The sequence below is a fragment of the Lissotriton vulgaris genome, chromosome 2_1 (genome assembly GCF_964263255.1).
Source record: "Lissotriton vulgaris chromosome 2_1, aLisVul1.2, whole genome shotgun sequence".
NCBI classification, from domain to species: Eukaryota; Metazoa; Chordata; class Amphibia; order Caudata; family Salamandridae; genus Lissotriton; species Lissotriton vulgaris.
The window spans coordinates 1,729,888,208-1,729,915,090 of NC_141687.1; the positions used below are offsets into that span (position 1 = coordinate 1,729,888,208).

At 45.4% G+C, this 26,883-nt stretch overlaps 1 protein-coding gene across 1 annotated transcript in view; it reads left to right on the forward strand.

Moving 5' to 3' along the window:
* LOC147733202 (mucin-2-like) overlaps positions 1-26,883 on the forward strand; it is a 1,332,790-nt gene that overhangs the window by 723,125 nt on the left and 582,782 nt on the right. The window contains exon 15 of the mRNA XM_086957736.1: positions 13,741-13,867. Within this exon, the coding sequence (XP_086813862.1) occupies positions 13,741-13,867 (127 nt within the window). The remainder of the gene's footprint in view (positions 1-13,740; positions 13,868-26,883) is intronic.

Genomic DNA, 26,883 nt, shown 5'->3' on the forward strand with positions numbered 1-26,883 from the left:
GCCTTCAGTTTTAATCAACGTCTCAATCAGATTTTCCCATTGCTCAATTACTGACTTTGATGTAATGTCTTTCATGCATTCATCCAGGATCTTCTCCACTTGATCATTCATTTCCTCTTTATTCCTAATGTTCCAGGTCAATTTTCTATAGTTGATAGTACCAATATGCCCTTGGACCGTCTGATAGGCTTTTTTCATAGCTATTCCAGTATCCATTAGTATTAACTGCTGGGCATGGTCACTTTCAATTACTTTATTTAGTTGGTATGAGATGATGTTATGGAACATATATAGTGTAGTCATGGTGTAGTCAATCCTCGAGTTTACGTTGTGACCGAAGTAGCTGTAGCTTGGTGGGACGTCCGTTTTTATATGGCTGAGATACCCGCCACCCCCTCTCAACACAATCCCCAAAAGGAGGGAAACCGGAAACAGTTCTTGAAGTTTTTGGAAGTGGGAGGGAGTGACCCTCCCGGCCGTATTTATTAAAACAAATTAAAACATTAAACGTTTCATGTTATGTACAATTTCATTACCACATTGCGCTGTTTGGCTAACTTTAACATATTCTCTAATACAGAGGTTCTCCTAGCCGAACTAGCATCCTACAAAAACATTCTCTAAAATATTGAAATTGTACATCCTAACGTTTAAGGGCCAACGGCAAGGTCATAACCGGTGTCAAGATCCCTAACCAGACTTACCCCTCCCACTTGGGAGGGGCGACAGCACGGAGGCTTACCTCAAGTGCAACTACTACCAATTTCCCTTGACTTGACGGGGGAACTTAAGAACTCGACGCCACTTAAAGGTCGTTCGAATACTCGTGTGAGGTATCTAGAAGGTATCGTAGACCTCCCCCCAACCCCACACACTTACCGCATCTGCCGTCGCAGATGTCACTGGCCCCGGGAAATTCCCCCAGGAGGGGGCTGTACCCCCTCCTACACAGGAAGGGGCCTTGACCGCCTTTCCTTTACTTCCGGTGACCCATCCTTAGAAGGGACCGCCTCCCCATTGAGGGGCCAATGGCCACCTCACCCGAGCGCTCCCATCCGTGTTGGGTGACGCCCACTCATAGGGATCTACTAATTAGTGCTCACCGATCATGACCTTACCGCCTACCAGAAATAAATACGACAATGCTAATAAAACCTACGAAAATATTGGTCACTACGACCGAAAGGGCATGCTTACAATTTAACACTATATCGAATCACTTTAATCGAAAAAGCTACACAACATACACCAGTCTTTATTACAATCAACATCAACATGGTACTATCACACCCTGTAAACGAAACAGAAACATAATTATCGATCGACTTTAATATAAACAACTGGCTGTCCTCAGGGGCTGGAGGGTGGGTCAAAATTGGCTCTTCGTTCTGTCCCGAGCTCACGTGTAGCGAGGAGGTGCAGCTTCAGAGCACAAGAACAAGAGGACGTCTTCCGGTCTTGCGTCCCTTTTTATCCGTCTTCAGGGCGGGCGAAAACCCGCCCCTGCCTGCCCCGAGGGCGTGGCTGGCTGCGTCAGTGTCTAGGCCAGCCCACTCTAGGGCGGGAAAAAGCGCGCCCCGGCTACGCCGCTTCGGGCATACCAGCCGAGACGCGCCTCCCGCCCAAAAATGGCTTCCCGGGGGGATCGAGGCACTCCGCCATACGTTCGGGGGGACCGAGTGGTCGCCCCTTTCCATATGGCTGAGATACCCGCCACCCCCTCTCAACACAATCCCCAAAAGGAGGGAAACCGGAAACAGTTCTTGAAGTTTTTGGAAGTGGGAGGGAGTGACCCTCCCGGCCGTATTTATTAAAACAAATTAAAACATTAAACGTTTCATGTTATGTACAATTTCATTACCACATTGCGCTGTTTGGCTAACTTTAACATATTCTCTAATACAGAGGTTCTCCTAGCCGAACTAGCATCCTACAAAAACATTCTCTAAAATATTGAAATTGTACATCCTAACGTTTAAGGGCCAACGGCAAGGTCATAACCGGTGTCAAGATCCCTAACCAGACTTACCCCTCCCACTTGGGAGGGGCGACAGCACGGAGGCTTACCTCAAGTGCAACTACTACCAATTTCCCTTGACTTGACGGGGGCACTTAAGAACTCGACGCCACTTAAAGGTCGTTCGAATACTCGTGTGAGGTATCTAGAAGGTATCGTAGACCTCCCCCCAACCCCACACACTTACCGCATCTGCCGTCGCAGATGTCACTGGCCCCGGGAAATTCCCCCAGGAGGGGGCTGTACCCCCTCCTACACAGGAAGGGGCCTTGACCGCCTTTCCTTTACTTCCGGCGACCCATCCTTAGAAGGGACCGCCTCCCCATTGAGGGGCCAATGGCCACCTCACCCGAGCGCTCCCATCCGTGTTGGGTGACGCCCACTCATAGGGATCTACTAATTAGTGCTCACCGATCATGACCTTACCGCCACAGGTCCGGATAGTTGACCGGCTATCCGGACCCCCCACAAAAAACTCCTACCTAAAGGTCATGTTTTAACGTCTTCAACCAAGCTAAGAAGTCTCCTATGAGTAACTCATTCCCCACCCGCGACAAATGCACACCATCCCTCAAATACATACTGTCATCATTAATACAACTATGCGAGATAGAATGCAATGTCTTGGAACGGAACAACCTACTCACTTTGTTATTAAGTTTTCTAACAGAATGGTTCACAGCAGGAATCGAGATAGCCCCCCGCCACACTTTTCGTGGGATCATATGAGACCATGCAATTATGCACCCCGGAACTTTCCTCGCTAACCAACTTACAGTGGAAAGCATTGCCTCTAGGAGAAGTCGTCTACCGGTGGTGACCAAATCATTGCCCCCTAAATGTACTATGACTATAGACGGCGGTGACCTCGTCCGCCCTAACAAACCCTCAAAGAATGCTTGAAACTGGTCAATACAGAGACCGCCTCTTCCGTAGAAGGACACTCTGTACCCGTATTCCCCAGGTACGTGAATCATGTCACCTGCTTCGAATACATCTGCGGCACGCCTCACGTATGAGTGGCCCACGACCCACACCTCCTTTCTCACAGCCGGTGATGTCTGACCGCTGGCCTGGTGTTGGGTCGACTGCATAGTCCGCCCTGCCTCGTAGGCTTGCGCAACTGAAAACCAAACAAAAGACAAGCAGCGTGAGTGCATTATTACAGCTTCACAACATGTGCAACCGCACGTATCTCTTATAACAATTGGAGGACCAACGCCCCACTCGTTTTACTTGTTCTACATTAAGACCCCTGGCTGTAGCTTCAGTGGCAGCCCCTATTCGAAAGGAATGGGTCCCGAGTTCGCCCGGGTCTAAGCCCGCTGCGGTAATAGACATCGAAAGCACCCGCTGAAACTGAAACTTCGTCAGTGGGGTGGCGTCCGCGTGTCTCAACAATGTCCCCCCCCATGATGCCACCCTTCGTGCTAGGTAATCTTCTAAACACTGTACCGGACACATGGAGGACCCAGGGATCCTGCGAATGATCGTGCAGTCCCCCATCCCAGCCTGATCGGTCTTGGACCTGACAAAGGAGACAATCATCGCTTCACCCCTGATCTGAACGTGTTCCCGGCACAAACCCCCCACCACATCCTGTTTGCTCCTTGGAACCAGCTCACTTATTCTCATCGCCCCGTGAAATGCCAGCGTAAATGCAGCTCGGAACAGACATGCCTCGAACTGAGACGAGCATGTGGCGGGGAGAGTGGCCAGCAACTGGGACAATCTATCCAGACCTATCGGTCGCCTCTCATCTACTCTGCGACCCTCTAGGCGTTGCCACCCACGCAGCGCCTTTTGTACCACAAAAGACGCCGTCGGGTCCTGGATATTATGGGCCCTGGCAACAAAGGAAATGGCAGCACGATGCCTTTGGGCCGTAGCCACCGACTTCCCAGCCCTACGTAAAGACATCAGAAAATGTACTACCCATTCCTCCTGACCCCAAAGCCCATCTCTCTCAGTCCCCAAAAAGGCTAAATAGGCCTGAAACGCCCCTTCATATGCCTTCCTTGTCCTTGGAGCTAGACTCTCTCCCACGAGGTGACGAAGTTCGGGGCACCGAGAGACCATAGAGCTTCGGGGAAGGGTGCCGGCTCCGGGTCCGCTGAGGGAAGGAAACCCGAGAAGGCCTGCATTTGAAAACGAGACAGTGCATCAGCCGCCTGATTCATCACCCCCGGGACATGTTTTGCTCTGAATATCACGTTCAGTTGCATACACAGTAAGACAATTTCTTTGAGCAGCCTTAAAATCAGTTTACAACGGGCTGCCTGACTATTGATGCATTCTACAACGGTCATATTGTCAGACCAAAACACGACAGAATGATGTTTGAACCCTTCGGGCCAGGTTCTGAGGGCCACCAGAATGGGAAACAGTTCAAGGAAAGCAATATTACTCGTGAGCCCCTCTTCATGCCACCATGGGGGCCACCTTTGTGCCGACCACTTCGTGCCGAATATGGCGCCAAAACCCGTGCTCCCCGCTGAATCTGTCCATAGACCAAGCTCATCAGAGGACACGGCTGGCTTGTTCCAGACGACACGACCATTGAAGTCCGCCAAAAATGCTAACCAAATACGCATGTCCTGGCGGACCTCGGCCGACAGTCTCGTGCGATGATGAGCCTCCTTTAGGCCAACCATCGCTTGGGCAATTGAACGGGAAAAGGGGCGAGCCATTGGGATCACCCTCAGGGCGAAATTCAACTTCCCCACCAATTGTTGCAACTGATTGAGTGTAACCTTAGATGCATTTATACACACTTGCAGGGCTGCCCTGAATTTCGACACTTTGGTAGCTGGTAAGCGAAAACAACCTTCACTAGAGTCCAACTCGATCCCCAAAAACTCGAGGCAAGTCGTGGGACCCACAGTTTTACCCGGTGCCAATGGCACACCAAATTGACCCATTAACACACAAAATTCAGCCAAGGCCTGGGCGCATTCGTCATTTTCGGCGGGCCCAAGGAACAGAAAGTCATCAAGGTAATGCATTACATTTCGGAAACCCGTTTTCCTAGTGAATACCCATTGCAGAAAAGTACTGAATTTCTCGAAATATGCACAGGATATAGAGCATCCCATCGGCATACACCTATCCATGTAATATGATCCCTGAAACATGAATCCCAGAAGACGCTGGTCGTCTGGGTGTACCGGGAGCAACCGGAACGCTGACTCGATATCTGATTTCGCCATCAACGTCCCGGGCCCCAGGCGATTCAAAATGGCCACTGCTTCATCAAATGATGCGTACCGCACCGCACATACCTCTGGTTCAATTGCGTCGTTCACCGAAAGACCATGTGGAGCTGACAGATTATGAATTAATCGAAACTCACCTGGGTCCTTCTTCGGGACCACCCCTAACGGAGAACAGACAAAGTACGGTACCGGGGGTACACTAAACGGGCCGGCGACCCGACCCCGGTCGACCTCTTTCCGGATCTTATCTTGTACTACAGTTGTATGCTGCAAGACGGAAAGTTGATTGCTGCACGTCCCGACGCCCTGAAAGTCCCCTACCGGGATGCGGAAACCATATGAAAAACCGTTCCGCAGCACCCCAGCAGAAGTCCTATCTGGGTATTCACTGAGCCAAGGAATCATCGCCAAGGTATCAATCGGGGTTGGTAAAGGCGCCCCTCGGACTATATTAGACCTGTTTGGCGCCTCCTCTACCCCCATTCTCACCCGTTCTGGCTCTGCACGAGGACTCAGGATGGGACGACCCACAATTACTACATTCGTGTTTGAACTTACAGGATCCCGGAGGCCTAGTACATTTACCTTTGTTGAAATTGAAGCAGAAACCCCTTTTCCCTGTATTGCCGGCAGGTCTCGAGTAATCGTCGGTACTCGTACCCGACCGAAAGGGCGTCCCTGTATTTTGGCGGGAGTATTCACCAACATTGCTCCCCACCAATGGCATTTTCAACATCCCTGACTCTTTCATTTTATCCCATGTCAGAGAATCGTAACAGTCCCAAGTTAAACTTTTGTTATGCTCCTTCTCCTTCCTGAACATGTTGTCATAACAGAACCAATGGTTACCTTTATCGATGTCGAGTAACCCATAATTCGTGACTGATAAATTGGAAACTCAGGTAGCAACTCAGGCCTACGTTCCCCCAAAATCGATGTAAAAATACCCCATGCATTGCCCCAGTTGCCAATATTCTCATTAACCTTAAAGGCGGCCATTTTTGCGCGCCAAACACTCGGATGCATTAGGTCCTTCTGACTCTTAACATGCTCCACCTCATAATGATCGACAAGCAAGGAGAAAATGTTCACGTATTCCCCCGCCCAAATCTTTTCCTTTATTGCCAAAGGAACATGTTGACCCAATCTCTCTCTACGCGAGGGTGCTGACTCATCCCTTGCGATCGGCAATGGCCGCTTACCTGCACCGGACGCTGCTTCCGTCACTTGTGGCTCGTCTAACAGTGCCGCCGGTGCGGGTACCTTGGCTGCGTCTCTTTTTTCACGCAACTGTTTGATCAGCGCCTGTGCCTCGGCAGCCGTGGCGCCCTCACTACTATCGCCCAACCACGCTGCTAGCTGTGCCGCCAGCTCGGGGGGCATATCCTTGTTAGATGTCGGGGTGACGACGACGGGGATTGGATTCCCCTCCATCGGTACCGGGCTCGGCGCCTCGAGCGGGGCAGAGGGAACCGGGACGTCTCCCCCGGCCGGACCCCTTCTTGGCCTCTTGGGTTTCCCTCCAGCCGGTGGACGCCCCGATCCCTCCTCCCCGTCTCGCTCCGCCAGTCGCTTCTTTATCTCGGACATCTCCTTGACGAGGACCCGAACCATCTGATCAGTCGTCATTCTCTTTGCGCCTTTCTTGGGCATCTCTCCGACCAAGTATCTAGAAGACAAAAGAAACGATCAAAACGCTCAAAATTGGCTCTTCGTTCTGTCCCGAGCTCACGTGTAGCGAGGAGGTGCAGCTTCAGAGCACAAGAACAAGAGGACGTCTTCCGGTCTTGCGTCCCTTTTTATCCGTCTTCAGGGCGGGCGAAAACCCGCCCCTGCCTGCCCCAAGGGCGTGGCTGGCTGCGTCAGTGTCTAGGCCAGCCCACTCTAGGGCGGGAAAAAGCGCGCCCCGGCTACGCCGCTTCGGGCATACCAGCCGAGACGCGCCTCCCGCCCAAAAATGGCTTCCCGGGGGGATCGAGGCACTCCGCCATACGTTCGGGGGGACCGAGTGGTCGCCCCTTTCCATTCTACCGTTAAGTATTCGAAGTCCCATTGCCTCCATATCCTTTACAAATTTCTGTCCTATTTTATTTGTAATGCTGTTGTTATCTGTCCCAATGTCCTGCTCAGGAATTAGCCATTGATGGTTTTGCAGTAGCGTGGTCTCATCTCTTGGATGAGATGACAATAAGTTGAGATTAAAGTCGCCGGTTATCAGAAAATCTGCTTTCGGATCCTCCAACATTTTAATAATTAGAGCGTTGTTCAGGGTTCCACATGTTGATTCCCTACTTTAGTTGGTTGGCATAATATAGACCGTAATCAAGTATAATGTTCTAGGATTTTGAGAAAATATTTTGGGATTAAGTTTAACCATCAAAATATTTGAGTCATCAATCTTGACTTGCTCATGGTCGATATGCAACGCATTAGAAATAAATATTGCCTGCCCTCCACTGGCTCTCCTGAACCTCTGCTCTTTCTTCGCATTTTCATAGTAGCCGGCATAGCCATGAAGCATAAATGGGTTAAGTTCCCAGGTTTCCTGCAAAACCACAATGTCTGGATTTCCCTATATAGAGTCGATTTGTGCATTATTAATTTTTCCCGTCAAACCATTGATCTTCCAGGAAAGTAGTCTAATTCTTTTTTAACTTCACTATTATCTCCTATTAGAGTAGGATTGCCATATCATTGTGGGTGTTTATTATGGAGTGCCATGTTAATCCATTTATCATTAATTTCTAAGTTTCTTTCTGGTGCGTTTAGAAAGATGGGGCATACCTTTTTTTCCGGTGATCTGCCAAGTGCGTTTTTTAAGATTGATGAAGTCTTTGGCCCTACTAATTTATTTTTTAGTGATGTATCAATTTCTTTAAACGGGGTAGGGTAGACCTCTGAGGTTTGCTTAGTTACTATTATGCCCCAGGATTTGAATGTCATCTGCTCCTTCATTATCTGTTCAGCTATGAGAAATGATGTTAATGAGATTAGGGTTGGAGTCTGGGTGCTCTGTTTATCCTCCATAAACTGAACAGAAATAATGTCTTCAGTTGAGATGTTATTCAGTGAGGGTATGGATTTGAACAGTCGGAGTAGATTCCCTCGATTGAGTATGTCGTGGCAACCTCTAGAGCGAAATTCTGGGGTGAATATATTTTTCTCACTGATTTTTGGACTATGTCGAATAGCGGACTCCTTTTTCACAATTTGTTGTGTTTTATAGCGGATAGTTTTATTCCCGTCCCTTGCTGTAATCTGGAGGTGGTCTCTTTCATGTGTTATTTCGGGACAGGTTTCTACCCTCCGTACTGTGAGGTCCCTTTCTTTTTTTGACTCATCCTCCGTGACAGCTTTATTGTGGGAAGGAATCCTATTTACAGTCAATTTAGTAGGCATAGTTTCATTCACTTTGTAACCGTTGGATATTATAGGTGCTATTGCTTCTTTATTTTGGATTTCATCCAGAATAGGTCCTATATGCATATTGTCTAATATACTATTTGTTAATTGAACTTCCCCTGGTCTGTTGTCTTCCCGTTTCGGGAATAGAGGTTCCTTTATCTTGCTAGTTGATACTAAGTTTGGGCCATTTGCTGGTTTGTTTCCAAAAATAGGGAAGAAGGTCTTTTTATCCGTTTTATTATTTCCAGAAGTGGATAGTGACCGATCCTCTACTATATTGCTTATGGTATTCAACTTCGGTTTCTCATTTTTTCTTGCTTTGCGGAGTTTTTTCTTTTGCTGTTTTGACATCTTAGAGAAACCATCTAATTCAGAATCGCTATAGGTTTGATCGTTTTTGAAAGAGTTACCTATAGTTTCACCCGTAATTTCTTTGTCCAGAGGAGCTTTTATCTGGGGGAATGAGAGAGTGACTATGTCACCAGATTGATTTATTTGCTGTAGGGGTTCGGTGAATATTGGGTTTTCCACACCAGCGCCAGTTGTAGATTTTTTCATTGTTTTCATACTAGCCATGGTTGTTATAGGTTTATCCTTACTGGCTTGGATGTTCCTTTTTGTGTCTTCTATTATACTTGTTAGTACTGCTGGAAGGGTTGATAGTTTGTCCATAATAGGAACATAAATGCAGTCAGAGGTTGTTTTTTCATTTTCTCTTTGCGCTCTGATTATTAAATCATTTAGTTGGGCAAGTTTGTTGTCGATTCCCGCCACATTGTTTGCCATCATTTTTAGCAAATCAATTTGTATGTTCATTTTGTTTGATTGGTAGTGAAGGGCTTCTAATGTAAGAGTCGATGTTTGATAGAATATATCCCAGGGTTTCACTGTGTCATGTTGTTTGCCTCCCAATTCTTTTATTTGGGCAGTTTCACTCTTAGGCTGATCATATTCCCTGGCGTGTATAAGATCTTCCTTGGTATTGTCATTGTTGATGTAGGAATCGGTCATGTTAATGGCTGAGTTATTACTTTCATGAGATCCTTCTGGCTTTTGCCCTTGCAAGCTAGTTTCATTTATCTTTTCCTTGAGGGTTTCGTTATTCTTAGCACTCGTTTGGTACTCCCGATGGTAGTTGGGGTTTATTTTGGATTCCGCAGTGATTATAGCTGAACATTTCTTTATATCGACTATCACTTCAAAGGGGATCCTTTGTACTGGTTGTTCCGCTCTATCTAGGCTCTCATTTTGGATTGTTTCCATGGGTTGGCTTCCATGATGGTTAATTTCCAAGGATTGTGGTATCAATTTGTTTGAGGTTATGACATCTGAATCAGACATTTCAAGGGCATTAATATCGTTCATCGTTGTTAAATTGGAATTTTGCTTATCCTTTGGATGATTCTGCTGAGGTAGCCATTGCCATTGGTCTCCTTTTTGTATGTCTAATTCAGCGGATTCGAATTTTTTCCAGTTATGATCATCTTGCCCCATTTTTTCGCTTTGTATGTCGTTTTGCAGCAGATTTAGGGTTTCAATGGTGGTATTATTAGGTTTCATAGGGGATTGAAGTTTGTCAGTATTTCTATCTGGGCTCATTGTTATCATACCTCCAGCAGGATCCTTCAAAAATTGAAATTTATCTGGTATTTTTCCAGCTTTCTCGAACATCCGCGCAATCGGGGATATAAGTGACTGGGTCTGGCCAGGAGCATTAGTTTTTACTTTTTTTAATATAGTCGATTGTTGCAATGTCTTTGCACGTTTGGTTGTTGTTCCCACAGTTCTTACTTTTCCTGATCTCATGACAGGGATTGAGCTACAATTGTAGATTTACTAAGTTCGTTTTGTCTGCTAATTAGGTCGATTGGAAACCCTCCTGCGTCTCTCCACTTACACACTCGTATCTCAAGGCAAAGGATGCTGTGGTGCTAGATTCGCACAGCACCCCGTGCACACCTAAGCCTGTCTCCTCTTATATTACCACTGAAATCCTGCAGTGTGGACAAAAACCACATGTAAGTAAGTCAGGGCAAAAGAGCAGCTGCCGTCAGGGGGGAAACACTTCAATGAAGGTGAATTTGGTGGTCGAAATATCGGTGTACGGAGACACAGAACCAGAGGGCGAAGACTTAACCGCGACCCTGTGTGATCACTCTCCTACAGGTTGTATAACAAGAGAATGCACAACAGCCAGCTGGAATTGATTGAATTAGGTTGAAATATGTTAATTTATCTTGAATTAGGTTGAGAAAAGCTTAGGCCCCCCCTTGTATGACCTGTAGGTCTTCCTGGACCTTTCTGGACCTTCCGGACCTGCAGATTTAGTTTGTAGTTTAGGTCCAGCTTTTAAATGGGCAAACCAACTCTTCTGAGGCACTGGAGGGGGGGAGGGAACGGCGGCGTTGTTCTCACAGCGCTTCGATCAGCGCTCACACCTAGCCACACCCGGGTCCGTAGCCTCATCTCCTCTCCTTCGCACTAGTCTGCTAACACGCTAAGTCTCGCTGGCAAAGACTGGCTCTGGCTGTTATGGAGGAACGTATTGCTGCTTAAACTGCCAAAGAGAGTATGGTACTCACGGGTCTGATGGACCAAGATGATCACCCGCTGAAAAGCTCCACTGAAGAAAAAGAGGGTGACTGAAGCAGTGACAGCCGTAACAGCCAGGAGCCAGTGAGAAGGATCCACAGCGGCGTAGCGCAGCACTGTCACACCCCCTAATCACTCCTGGTCACAATTAAGGTTGTCTGCTCCTCGATGTTGTTGGTAGCAGCCACAGTGTAGTTTTCACCGCGCTCACCCAGCGCTCACACTGCCCGCTGCTCACTCCTCTTACAGCTCCTTGCTCTCTTGTTCCACAGCTCATGTAACTCTCATGTAGCTCTATGGTGCTCTCTGGCACCCTCTTCATGTGCTCCAAGTATCACATCACATAGAGCAAGCAGTCAGGGTGAAGTGAAGTCGTATTGCCGGTTTTGCCTGAGCTGTCGACTCTTAGCCAATCCTCTGGTCGATCTGCTCCTCCTGCCTGCATGTACGGTCGGTACCTCGTGCCACCCCGCGTCCTCACCGCCGCCGCTGCTGTGAACGGACACACCGCGTCTTTAGTGCCGCCGCCGCCGCTAATGCAGAAGTGAGGTGCAGCGGCTCACCAGCAGCGGGTCGGCCGATACAGCTGATGCAGCCGTGGACTCAAGCTCCCAGGTGCAGGGCAGGGCAGCAGGCCGGTCGAAGGTCGATGGTCCGGCGTCCAGCGCCCACAGGATGGCGTTTCGGCGTTTCGGAGCTCCTGGCGCTCTCTCCTCTCTGCTCTCTGGTCTCTGCTCTCTAGCGGCCTCTAGCGAAGATGGACTAGAGTTAACTCTCCATTGGGAAAAAAATGTAAGTATAAAATGAACTGTTTATACTTGCTGCACACTAAGGGCCTGATTACGAGCTTAGTGGTGTGGGGCCAGGTTCGCCCTGCTGCTGCACCGCCAAACCTGTGACCGCCCACCAGATTATGAGGGTTTCTTATCTCTGGTGGGCTTCTTTTTATGTTCCCATCGTGGTGCCCTGAAAAAGGGCACCACGATGGGAACACTATAAACAGTTCCTGCACTGCATGAACTGTTAAGCCAATGCTGTGCAGTTAGGGATGTGGAGGCATGCACACAGTTGGGTACCTGTAGCGACCCTTTTGTTTTTTTATCCTCCATGGTTTTCATGGAGGAGGAACCATCATGAAAACAATGGCAGAGGGGACACTCGTAATATACTTTCCAGGAATGCAGCAGTCCTGCAAAGCATATTGCAGCCTCCTGACCACCAGTAATGGTGGTTCGATGGTGGCTGCGATGGGGTAATGGTGGTCCAACCGCTCTAATTGTAATAGGGTGGTCAAAAAACTGCAGCCACCGCACCCCCATGAGTCTGGTAGTCCATGGAATACCAGACTTGTAATTAGGCGCTACCAGATTGTGGATACATTTAGCATATCAATAAACAACTACAAGCACAAAAGTTATGCTTTGAATTTCAAGACTTCTATTCTGATTAAGGAAGGCACACAATAAAATTTCAATTATTTTTTTGTTCCTTTTTTTAATCCCTCCATAAACTCAGTTTTCACTTAATTCAATAATTCAGTGGTTGAGCACATTTCAGATCTTCAAAAAGGCTGTTCCCTCCACAGGAGCAATCATTTTTCATTTGTCAAAGATTGAAAATGTTATATTGACATTGATTTATATAATCCTCTTATTAATCAAAATTGTCCTCCAAGATTTGAATCTACAAAACATTTCTTATTCTACCTCTATGTAGTATCCCAGTGTTCTGAGGTACAACTCGCTAAGATGTTGTTGAAGTCAGCCACAGCCCATTAGCGGCTGCATGTTCATTTGGTGCCAATCTTAACTCTACCACATAAAAAAAAACTAAATTAGCCCGTGTCTTTCCATGAGCAGCATGTGATTTTGAAAACACTCCAAGTGTTTTGCCCTTGATATATTCTGGTATATATTAATTCATAAAATACAGTAATAATCTTGACATATATTTAAACCTTTTGGATTCGAAGTACCCATTTGATCAACACATCTACTTTCTCTTCATTCTGGGAGTATGCCTATGTTACTTAGGACGGAAGTCTTGAATTTCTAGAAAAAAGACAAAGATACCTATATATACATATGTCTCCTCATGCATTTCCTACTGGACAGGTCAACTGTAACATTGCATCTTCTATGCCCACAATAAACGGTCTACCCTAGACCTGATTTTGTGAAGAAACGCCACACACAGATCTCCCACCCTCTTCAATTTGATTGATGCCACCTTTTCTTACTTTCACAAGCCTGCCCTTAATGCACACTCTCCATGGTATACCGGAGACGAACATTGTATTATCTAGAGGCTTCGAGCCCAATACCAGTAGGCATTGACAACACAATGATTCTGGCTTTATTATGCTAATGCCTGCAAAGATAAGCATGCCTATGCACAAACTAGTGGTGGTGTGGCTCTAAACCACTTTCTTTCTGTGACTCTTAAGTCTGTGTCTGTTATGATGAATCTACCAACGATGCTAATTATTTTCCCCGTCTTGTCTTTTATCAGTTCTGCATGCATGACACCTGCTCCTGCAAGAGCTCCGAAGTTTGCATGTGTGCGACGATCGAGGCTTATGTCCGGAAGTGTGCCATCAAAGATATCTATTTGAAAAATTGGAGGAATTTCATCTGCAGTAAGTACAGGAACAGAATCAGAGGTTTCTACTGTTACTATTTACAGTCCCTGATCAATAATATTGTTTTCTTACTTTGGCCCAATTATGGGCCTGAACTAAAGTCCATAGAGTTCAGGCAAATAGTGGATGCAAAGCTTGCACCAACTTGTTGCGACCTGCCTTGAATTTCGTTATGCGACTTATGTATTACTAGATCATATCCCAATATTTCTGTTTGTATGGGATGTCACAGACAGGCCTACCAAATGAATTATTAATTAGGTAGGTTGCTGCTACTGACACCTTGTGAATGGATACATACACAGGGATGGTGGCCGTAGATCACTATCCTTATTCCTGCCTTTTATAAAGCAATCTATGTTAGTTAAACAAGCATTTGCAATGCATTTCATCTCACATTTGTGAAAACAAGATTTTAAGACTGCTGTTCCGTAACCTGATCAATTAAAGTAATTTTTGTAGAAGATGCATATATTGGTGCGCTGATGACCTTCTTGCACAGCACTTTCTTTGATCACTGACCCAAATATGGAACATAGGAGAAAAGAAAGCAGAGGGCATAGACAAATGAAAGCCAAGTAGAGAGCGGTGCTGGAACCATTTTCGGCCAGTAAATCACACCGAGGGAGTGTAAAGAAAGCGCTGGGCCACCTAAAAAAACTCAGTAAGACCAATGTGCTTACAGATAATAACTCTCAGTCAACGCCCAATCCGGAAGTGACTCGATATCAACAAGGTGAGAGTCCATTCTTCAATCAGGAAGTCACTAAATGCAAAGTGCTTAAATGTCCTGGGTCTGCAAGAGCTTTAAATGTAGCCTCCAGTACTGACCTTTACAGCGCTGAGTTTACTACTAATGACTTCAGGGCACTGTGCGTAATACAGGAGATATGTATTGGCGTGAAATGCACTCTTCGGCATCTGCTGTAGAAATAATTAAATAAATGCCAGCAAACACATTAAGGCCTTTGTGCATACAGTTAATAACTCTCTGTCAACGCCTCCATCTGGAAGTGACTTGACATCAATAGCTTGAGATTACGAACATTAATTAGGGAGACACTAAGGGCCATATGTATCATACTTCCGTTTTGCGAATTTAGAATTCGCAAAACGGTATGTATGTAGGTAATCTAGGAATTTTAGCGATTCCTTACTATTCCTTATTTGCGAATTCGCAAATAAGGAATACTTCCCATTCATTTCTATGGGCCAGGAGGCCCATAGGAATGAAGAGGAAATTTGCTAATCGCAATTTGCTAATCGCAAATTGTGCGAATTTTCAAGGGTGCAGGGGGTGTCTCAAGAACACCCTGCTGCACCCCTGAAAATGACATGTGTGCGCATATGGCGCACATACATGCCCTAAGGGCATGCATGTGCGTCACATGCCACAATGAAAAATGCCAATTTGTGATTATTGAAAAGGAATCGCAATTTACCACCAACTTTCAGTTGGTGGTAAATTGCGATTCCTTAAACCAAATTCGCAAGAGAAAAAAGCTTCTTACATAGCAATTAAGGAATGGCAAAATTGCGATTCCTTAAATGCTATGGCAAAATAAGGAATCGCAAAATTTTGCATTTCCTTATTTTGCTACTTTTTCATACATTGCAAATGTGCAAAAATGGCCGTTTCCGATTCGCAAAGGCCGATATTTGGCGTATTTCGGCCTTTGCGAATCGAAAATAGCTTCATACATATGGCCCTAAGTCCTAAATGCGTAACTTTCCAGGGGCTGAAAGCTCTTTAAATGTTGCCTTCACTACTGACCTCTACAGCTCTGAGTTTACTTCTAGCTACTTCAGGGCACTAGCGCGGAGTTTACTTCAAACTACCTTAGGGGACTGTGTGTTAAACAGAGGACATCTATTGGTGTGACTCTCATTCTTCAGCATCAGCTGTAGAAATAATTAAATTGTCAACTCGTGAATACATATAGCAAAACAGACACAGCACAATTTAAACAGAAACTAGTTTGGGCGTGAGATAAATATAAATACTCAGTTTTATAGGCTTCAAAAACAAGCAGTTTTACTTGGCTCAATTTCGAGCCGAAGGTATAGTCCGAGTTAAACTCCTACAGCTCGAATGTTTCCTTGTGTACTGTAAGTGGTATTCATGGTGGAGTTTGCGCTATATAAAACGAGGATAAAAACGAGCCGCGCGGCCACATTATTTAGTATGCTAAAAAAAAGAAAAATGGGCACGCTATTGTTGCTAATTAGGAGCAGCGTGCCACCGTGCTTTATAAAAGTGGGCGCCTGCTATGAAGGAAAAAAAGCCCCGGTCATCATTGTTTGTATGCTCACGTTGTCATTCATTTGACAGTTTGTGCTATGCTGAACCATTGGTCGAAGTGGTGGGAAAAAGTACACTGTATGCACAAGCAAGTAAACCAAATTAAATATAAAATTACACATTTTGTAATATTACACATGTAAAATTAAGTAATTAAATCATTGAAGAGGGCAATGTAGATAAGAAGTAAGTTTAATCCAGAAAATGAAAAGTCCCATCCATCAACCAGCTGGAGTGAGGTGCAACTGACTCTCTCAAGCACTCAGGAATCCATTACCATGGTACTACTCAAAAGGTGTGAAATCAATAAGCACTAGCCTATTTGTGAATTTGCATTGACTCAAGACTGTAAGACAGGGTACAAACCCTTTTTGTTTGTTCATGAAGCCCTCACCCACCAACCTGGTTGGTGGCATGCTTCATCATCGGGCCCACCCAGTGACACCGAGTGTGACCCGGGTGTGCTTCGACGCCTGAATACAGTGGAGCAGGTATGTTTCTGAGTGTGCAGTGTAGTGACGTGAAGGTGAAAGTTTAAAAGCTATACAGGGATCCCAGTACCCAAGGGTAAATTATATTTTAATAACTGGGTCACTGTTAGCATTAAAAAAATTCTGATGGATGTTATAGGAGTGTTAATTAGGGTCTCCTACATCCAGGTGTGGTCTACATGTTTCAGCCAGGCCTTTATGATTAAAACTGGCTTTCCTCAGGACCAAAGTGTGTAGGTGCAGATTACATAATTTTAAGTGATTGTGTAATTTTGAAAATGTGTAGCACTCGCTAAGGTGCTTTATATGTGTGAGGGGGATTCCCTCCTAGAGCATTAGTTGGCTTGTTGCCAAATTAGCCCCATGGAGTAGTCCGGCAGAGGAGTGGACCGAAACTTTCGGTCAGTGTCTGCGTTGAACCTCTTGTTGTCTCCCCGGCCTCCGTAAGTAGGGACTACTCAAAAGGTAACATTGCATTGCTTGACATATATAGTACAGTTATAAAAGAATAACATGAGTACAAGAAATAAGTACAAAAAATAAGCACAATATTACAACACACATTACATTAATAAATCGGTTTAATTCAAAACACCTCACACAATAAACAAAAATAACAAAAATAAAAAAAGAAACAATAGGACACATTCTGTAACATTACCCACATTAGAAAAAGCGACCACAAAATTTCTAAAACAAAGCTAACCAAATGAAAGAAAAAAGTCCATGAAAACCGGCATACATCACAATTAAAATAATTAGCCTGCATTTTTCAAATCATATTTATTCTCATATGAGGACTAGTTCCGTAATATTATACATATTGTATTTAACGGTCCAATAAATACAGGCCACTACACAATATGCAAAAACAAACAAACCAAATTAAATACAAAAGTACACCTTCTGTAACATTACACACATTACTTTACTCAATCGCATAGGTTAGAAAACTCCTTAAATACAAAATTACACATTTCGTAACATTACTTAATGGAACGCATTATTTCAAAACACCTCACAAAATAAACAAAGCATACAAAAAAATAAGTTGAGTGGAGCCGATCTCAGGTCAGAGGGGTGGGGCACTACTGTCCCCCCTGTCCTCACCCTCCTTCACCCCACCCGCCATTCCTATTTCAACAGGGAGGGTGGGGTCGCCATAAGGAACTTCTGCCACCTCCTCCAGGAATGGTGTTCCACGCCTATCTATAAGTAGCCCCCGTGCTGCTGGGATGTCTCTATGACCCACAGGCTGTAGACCACCCTGCCACTGGCTGCTCCCTGCTCACTCGTCTCTCTGCTGCGGCCGCTGAGTGCACTGAAGTCTGCCAGAGAGCTCGGTCTCGGGCTATTGCGATGTCTCTCTGACCCACAGGCTGTAGACCACCCTGCCGCTGGCTGTTCCCTTCTCACTTATCTCTCTGCTGTGGCCGCTGAGTGCTCTGAAGTGTGCCAGAGAGCTTGGCTTCGGGGCAGTTCTCCTGATTACCACTGGGCTTTCAGTTCCTTGGAGCACTGCTTTATGTACGGGCCCCATCCTCTGTTGCGCCTTACCTCCACAAGGCCCCTCCATTGAAGGCAAAGTGGACATTGTCCGCGTCTTGTGTGGTCCCCGGGGGGTCACTCATCTAACATCTAGGCCCAGTTTGTGACCCTTTTACATGCGGCCGTCGCCATCTTGTTAAGGGCACTTGGCAAGTTCTGCCTCTATGAGGTGCCTGTTCTCTGTCGGTCAGTCCACCTGGTGCGTCCACTCAGTGGTGTTTTCAGCGAGGACTCATCATCACAGCCTCCTCTCTAGGGCAGAGAAACTACGGTGAATGCTCTCTGCGGCTGCAGTTGAAAGGAGGAGCAGAACAGTGCATCCTACCTATCTGCCATTAACCCAGCCATATGTTGATAGAAACGTGTGTCCCCTCAGCGGTCTTTTCAGTAAAGACTTGTCACCACAGCCCCCTCTCTAGGGCCGAGGAACTGAGGTGAATACTCTCTGTGGCTGCGGTTAAAAGGAGGAGCAGAACAGTGGGTCCTACCCTTCCGCCTTTAACCCAGCCGTATGTTGATAGAAACGTGCCAAATGTTTGAGTCAGTCATTGAATCAATGCTAGGGGCAATACCAGGGGAGCATGTGGAGCTTTTTCGTCAGATCCTTAGGTTGTCCCCTAATTCAAAACACCCCACACAATAAACAAAGCTAACAAAAAAATAAAGGAACAAAAGTACACGTTCTGTAACAATCCCACATTAAAGTAAGCGATCACATTACTTCAAAAAACAAAATTAAACAAAAGTCTGACAACTGCAGCACACATCAACAACGCCGAACGTATACAAGTAAAGTGGCCAGTAGATATAGGCGTGCCCGGTAGTCGAAAAGTAGGGACTTCAAGACACTATTGACCAATCACTACTAGGACAGTTTAAAAGGCACATGTAAAGACAAATAGAAACAACGGGGGGGGGGGAGGAAGTTTACAAACACCGTAGAGCATCTACTTCATGTCTCAACGAGGCAGTGAATGCACTGCCTAGGCAAGACCTAAAAATAGGTTCTGCTTGAAAAAAAAATTCTTTTTGAAAAGACATCAGGGTAACATACATTGGTGCTCTGGGTCACTGCCCACTTCCCCCAAGGCTGCACAGCACAGGTCTGAAAGGGAAAACTTTCCAATGGGGAAATATTTGCCTCAGCAAAATAATTTCCACCTCCTTTGAGGTGCTCTTAACTTTCCAATGGTTTTTGACTGCAATTACATTACAAACTACAAATACATATCATTGCTAATGGCAGTTAGAATGTGGCACCCCTTTCACACCTCCTGCTAAGAGTTGCAAAATCCCACTGCGATTTGTGAAAGCTTCTGGAAATCGTAGTAGGTGTCTAGTACATTAGAAAACATCTTATTTTTCAGTGGAAAACTCCCTGCTTTTATGAATTGTCCCATTTGTGACTGCAAAATTGGTTTGTACATGAGGATATAGGTTGTTGCAGGTAACTATGCAGAGCACAGAAATGGCAGGTTATCAGGTTACCAGATATTGTTTTTCTATCCATAATCAAGAAAACATCTACATTATTACAGAGAGCTTCAGTAGTAATGAACAGCTATCCTGGTGATCTTGTACTTGTCCCGGTAATTCTCTTTAATGATTCCAGACATTTTTGCTGGTGGGAAAATATTGCAGAATTACTGAGAGAGTCATGGCTATGGATCGTTATCACCCAAATGACCTAGTATAGATCTAAATACAGGTGAAAGTTCTGCCACACAACGTATTAACATTGCTTTCGTTTTGTTCTGTATTTAATTAACAAGTTCATAATCTGTGCCTGAATGTGGCAAAAGTGCATACCTTTTTTCCTTGATTTACAAGCTCATCTGCTTTCCTTGGTCTGCACAATCATTGACAGCTAATAACTCTACAACGTTACAGTGCCCATATGCATTTATAAACTCATGACGAAATTTGCTTTGTAAGAAAGCATTAAGGGCCAGATGTACAAGATACACTTTTGCAATTCTCAAATAGCGATTTTTAAGGAATCGCTATTTGAGAATTGCAAAATGGTATGTATGTAGAAATTTGCCATTTCTTAAAATTCCTTAATTGCGATTAGCAAATTGCTAATCGCAATTAAGGAATCATTTCCCATTCATTTCTATGGGCCAGGAGGCCCATAGGAATGAATGTGAAATTATTCTCAATTTGCGATTCGCAATTTGCTAATTGCAAATTGAGAATAATTTCAAGGGTGCAAGGATGTCCAAAGGACTCCCTGTAGCACCCCTGAAATAAGCATGGGTGCACATGTGGTGCACATACATGCCCTAAGGGCATGTATGTGCATCACATGACACTTTGAAAAATGCAAAAAATAGCATTTTTCAAGTAATTCGCAAATTACCACCAACTTGAAGTTGATGGTAATTTGCGATTCCTTAAGGACAATTAGCAGTTTTTTTTGCATCATACATTGCATTTAAGGAATCGCAAATTTTGCGATTCCCTGCATGCAATCGCAAAATATGGAATCGCAAAATTACGATTCCTTATTTTGCACTGAAATTTGCTACATACATACCATTTTGCTCAAATGATTTTGCAAACGTCGAAATTCGCAGAATTTTGGCGTTTGCGAACCCATTTGAGCTTCATACATCTGGCCCATAAGCTCCAAAATTTCCTCTATACAGAGCCTTCTAAAAAGGCAGCACAATAAACATCCAATCCGAATGATGAAATCTTGCAGTGACATTTCTAATGCTGCTGTACACTTTCAGACACATGGGTGTTTAAAGATCAGCAGTTTCTGAGCATCCCAGAGAATAGTTGAGTTATATTGGCAGCTGAAGGAAGGTCAAGGAAATGTGTATTGCCAGTCCCATATTACACCAGGTAAGCAGGTCTGACCATCTCCAAGGAATTATTTGGAGAGGAAGGGGTTTCCAAACTTAAGAACATATATTAAATGATGGAGCAAAGGGATTTATTTTAAGGCTCTTTTTTTTTACTGAAAAGCCTTAGATTTTATAACAGCCTATAAAAAGAATCTATGAACATATTCCAAATGTTTACTTTTTGCCAGGATACCAAGTGTAAGAAGGTAGGATCTGATGGCATAGATACCCCCACTTTTTTCCTTGTGTTTTGCTGGTTTTCGACTAGACCGACTGGGATCCTGCTATCCAGAACCCAGTCTAACTGCTTTCTCCCTTAAATTGCTAGATATGTACTTTAGGTATACTCCAGATTGGATACTGGGATACCCTTATCAGTCCCTAGTAGATGGTACACCATGTACCCAGGGCATAGGTACCCCAGAGGCCTCCCAGAGGCTGCAGCATGTATTGTGCCACCCCTGAGAGGCCATTCAAAATGACACGACAGGCCTGCTACAGCAGACTGTGTAAGATGGTGCTTGCACCAATTATTAAAATATAGGTTCACTATATCTATCTAAAGCACTACACTTAAAAACCTATCAGTCACCCATGTGGCAGGACTTACCAATCCTGAAGGCAGGGTTTTATGTAAGTGGTAGCGCCCACATGAGCACAGCCCCTCTGCAGCCTTCCGAGACCATTCTCCGGGGTTGTCTGTGACGCAGCCAGACATATAGGTTTAAGTACATTAAAACCTTGCAGTAAATATTAACTTTAAAACAGCTGTTTAGAAACATGGCGTGTTTGATGTCAAAAACCTTGGAATCATACGTCCACAACAGTAACTGGTGTGGGAGGTATGATTCCACCCTTCCAAAGGGACATATGTGGGCCACCGGTATACCCGGTACCAGCTTTCTCAACCCGGGCAGCACAAAATGGATGCTGCCAGCCACAGACACAATTCTGCTCTCCTGCTGCTGAGCGAAGCTCGAGCAGTGGAAGGCATGACAATAGGCATCCTGTCACAGGGAGGTGTGACCACCTCCCTGACAGGGTTTAGTATATTGGGGCTGTAGGTGTCAGAAAGTCTGCACTGGGGGCACATTTGTTGTCCCTGTGCATAGTCCAGCTCAAACCAGTTCTGGGAGCCTTTTGCTCCTGCTCTGGCTTAAAACTGGACTAAGGACATGGGTGTAGCCAGCCCTTTGTCCTTCCCCTCCCCAGGAGGGTCCATAGAATATTTCCAACCCCTTCTCATGGTTGTAAAGTGGGTTACCTGGCTACAGGACTTTCGATTTTACCAGGACAAGATTCTGCGAAGAAGAAACCAAGTAGTTCAACTGCCTGCACAACGATAGACGACTGAAGAATCTCCCTTGGAGTAAAGGAGTTACTCCCCTGCAAAAGCAGGCACCTAAACACATCTGACCAGTTTGCTTTTTCCAAGCTCCTGAGGACTCTGAAGATTTCAGCAACACAGGGGGTGGGTTCCTGAAGGTCCCTGAGGTAGATATTACCTCTCTGCGATTGTGAGACTGGTATCCCTCATGGGGGATTTGCAACCCGAACCCCTGTGCACCATGTACATATGCCTGTTGATGATTCCCAAGCTTGTGCATTGGAATCCCTGTAGTCCTGAGCCCAGGCAGTAATTGCATCAAAGATATCTGTCCTCCACTCACGAAGAGCCCTGTGGGTTGGTACTTTGCAAACTAGCTTGAGGTCTCCTCGCATTCCCTGGTCCATTAGCCCTTGGGACCTGGCGAGGGTCATCTTGTTTGTTCTTGAGCTTTCCTGGTTGCTCCAGACGTGCCCTGACTCTCTATTGCTTGGGGAATCCCCTGGACCTTGCTGGTCCACACCGTAACCTGTTTACTCTAACCACATGGGTTGCATTTGCCAGGCTTGTTGGTGCTCCAGCCGGACATCGACCCCTCAGCACTCAACATCCATTGCTAGGTATCCCACCTCTGGATCCTGGTTGTCCTCAATGTCTCCTGGTCCCCGTGGCGGCAGAGTCAAGCAACCCTTCTTCTCACCTGATGCATCTGACATCGGTGGGAATCTGACTACCGAGCCCCTGGTCACCTGAAGTGACCCAGACTCTGTCCCCTTTTCTTTCATGTTCTTCTCACCTAGAATCCAGGCTTGGATATCCACACTCTTTGCCTACCTGGCAGCAGTACTTCTTTGCAATTCTCCATTGAAAACGACGAAGGTTTCCGACAACACTTGACCCCTATGCCCCTGGCTCATCTGGGATAGGTAACACAGGTACCTTTGGTACTAACTAGTGGGTTAGCCTCCTATGTTCCAAAGGGTTTGCTCAAAGTCCTAGTTGAACTGTCCTTAAACTGTCACTTTACAACCACGACTTTCCCATAGAGTTGTATGGAGCACGCAGCCGTATTTCCTCAATGCACCCGTCCTCCGTGGTCTCCCTGTGTCACTCCTCTGGGTGGTTCCTTGGGGTTCCAACAATTCTACGTGCACTAAGCACTGTGTCTAGTCAAGTTGTGAATATTATACAATTTTTTTAGTATATGGTTCGGTCTCCCCCTGGAGCCTGCTGTGTAATGTGCTACTTACGAATGTTCTATTGATTCAGTATTATGTGCTTTGTGCCATAGCCTCGTACAGAGTCTAGTAGAGAGTGTTATATTAATAAATACATATTTTTATACAACTACTGTGTGGTTTTCCTTTCATTTAATTATTTAGGAGGTGATATTCTGTTAAAACAAGCTGCTTTACATTTCTTCAAGATAGACATTCTCTCCGGGGAAAAGGGCACTGAAGTGATAACAGCTAGTAATATAATTCAAGCAAACAGCAACGATGCTTTCCTAATATTCCAAGTTGTCAGAGTTTAGGAGTGAAGACATCTTCCTCAACCAGTTATCATTTGAAACATTATATGACAATGTTCAGTTTATGATTAGTTTGGATTGTGAGTTCTTAAGGCTTTGATGAGCGATTGTTTCTGATCTAGATTTGAAAATTTGAATGAGGAGAAACTGCAAGATACAGTTGAGGGTTCCAGGACAATTCGTATCCATAAAATCAAGGAAACGACTCAGTGCAACAGATTCACTCTACTGGCAAACTTAGGTATACTGCTACTCTGCTCTAGGCACCAATGCCTCCCACCTAAATGGTAATCAAAGCCAATAAGTAGTCATGCTTAATGTTGTGGTTGCTGACTAGCCTGGCAACCTCATCAGCTACGTTTGGTGCTGGGTAAACCAGCCTTTCAATGAACATGTACTGGCTGGCACAGGTGACACTCAGTGCAGTCAGTGACATGGACCTGGAAGTAGCAACCTTGTTCTCTATAATCCAATAATCCTCAGGGTGTTGAGATACCACCTACCAGTTGAAACTGGGAAGATCTCCCTTCTGTTTGCTCAGTGTCAAATTCGAGCCCTACTCCAGCTCTCCCTTTGTATATTCCCCCCATAGATGGCTGCTTCCTTAGCCTGGATCCCCTCTCTTGTAAGACAACAGCTGGAAGGTGGGAAAGAGCTTATTCTCCCTCTCCCTCTACCAATTTCTTTCTTCTCTAAAGTATTATGGACTGCTGCCTCTATCCCATGGTTTGGTGACATTGAGAAAATTAATTTTAATAAATTCATTCCCGCATCCATTTGAGTCCTTTTTGGGGCAATTTGTTATTTTAGCGTCACTCTTCTTGTGGTTCTCCATGTGCTGACCCAATGGCCGGTCTTGCTCCCTAACTTCTTTGGTTTGGTGCGCTGATAGCGCACCAGGGTCCACAATTAGTGACAGGTGGTCATGTGACGCTATGCAAAAAATCACATAAATTAACTTTCCATTTTAAAGGACCACCTGAGCACTCCTGATCACCCAAGCATCTGCACTAACGTTAGTGAATGTGGGCTTCAATGATGGCGCAGTTGTGAAAAATAATATCTCAGTGATGGCCCCACATGATAAAATTATTCAAATCATTCTAAGAAAAAGATTCTTCTTCTGTCTCGGGACCTTCTCATTTTCAAAAGGGACATTTCCTAGGGGTAAACATGGTTCAATGTTATCATGTTTAGGGTTGTGGGTCAGCAGGTGACTGTGACATCCGTTTTTCAGAACCACATGCTGGTAGCAAAGGTTCAGGAGGGCCAAGAGACAATACTCTCCAGTGATCACCAGCAGGTGGGTAGGTAAGAAGTTTTCAGGTCAGGAGGCAGGAGACTCTCCCTCCCTATCCTTCTCCTCACTTTTATAGCCTCCTGCTCCTTGCCTCCCCTCCCGTTCCTGACCTTTCCCATCTGCTTCCTTCCCTTCTTTTGTCTTTCCTTCCCTTCTCAAACTTAAATCTTTTAGTCTGTGTACAAGTGCACGGTAACCAGTATCTACCTTTACACTTGTCATTTAGGCTTAGGTTTCTTAAAGGCTGCAATTTTGAACCTGTTCCAGTTAAACTGGTACCCCTGTACTCAACTTTCTGATCTGAGACTAGTCAGCTGGGATGGTCATTCAGGCAAAAGCACCATCCGTCTCACGGGCTTCCCCTTCCTCCAGACTCAGGAGGATAGCTTTACAGAGCAATCAGAGCGAGCATGGCATTTAGCACCAAGGGCCAGTGAGAAACTAAGGCATACAGTTATGATCTCTAGTAGGCAGGCTGGTGATTTACATGCGCGTCTCATCCCAGGTTGCATGTCCAATTCAGAATTGACTATCATAACATTGAATTATTAGAATTTACCAATCAAAAGTCACAAATGAAATGCCTCATTTACATTTTATATACTAGGAGATAAGCTTTGATTTCCCTGGAAGCATGTAAAGTGGAACAAATATTGTCTTTTTTTTTTAAAAAATAATTTTTATTGCAGACAGAAAGTAAAAAAACACAACATAGAGCTGTACATGCCGATGTGACTGCCAGTCCTCCCAGCCATGTAATACCCATCAACAATCATTACACAGCCCTAAAGCCCATATCCCGGAGGCTGGGTGGCGCACGGATCGGTGACATTCACCCCTGGCAACCGCACAGGGAATAGCAGGATCTTCATTCGGTCAAACATCTGGTATCTGCTTTTCGAATATTTTCTCACCCCCCAACTCCCAAACTACTGACAATCCATGCTGGAGGACACCTTGCAGGTCTTAACTCGCCTAAACTCCAAACATCTCCCTCCATTTCTACCCTTCCAGGTACCTTACCGATGTGTTAGAGCACCCCGGACTCCCAGGCAGACCCTAGTTCAGCATATCGACTTCCCTCCTCCCGAGCCTGGTGCTCAGTCACAAAACCCCCTCATATCCACACCTCTTTCAGCTGCGTCTCGTCCTTAACCCCTATAACCCACCCCCATCTACCTGCAATTGGTGTGGGCCTCACTTAGATTAAAGATCTGATCCAATACTGAGATCATCTCGTCCTCATTCCATGCACAACATATTTCCAGGAAATGCAACGCAGAACCCCATCAACTCATTCATCCTCACGTTCTAAGCTGTTCTTAAATGTCTGTACTAGGTCTTCCCACGCTCTTGCCATCTCTAAGCACTTTTCATTAGCCGAGCGAGTTGCCTGCCGACGTCTAAGCACTCCTTCACTACTGGCCCATTTGCACATCTCATTCGCCCATCTCCTAACAGAAGGGCCCTCCTTTGCCTTTCAGTGCCAGGTTATCTCCTTCTGCACTAGCATAAGTCCCAGGTCAATAAACTTACTAGTTACCTTGGTCTTCCTTGTATGGGGGAACCAAAGCAGCAGGCAAGTCGCCATGTCGTACTCCACCTGCCTGTCCGTAGCTTCATTTAACAGTTCCCCTATCTCCGCCCAGTAGTGCCCTA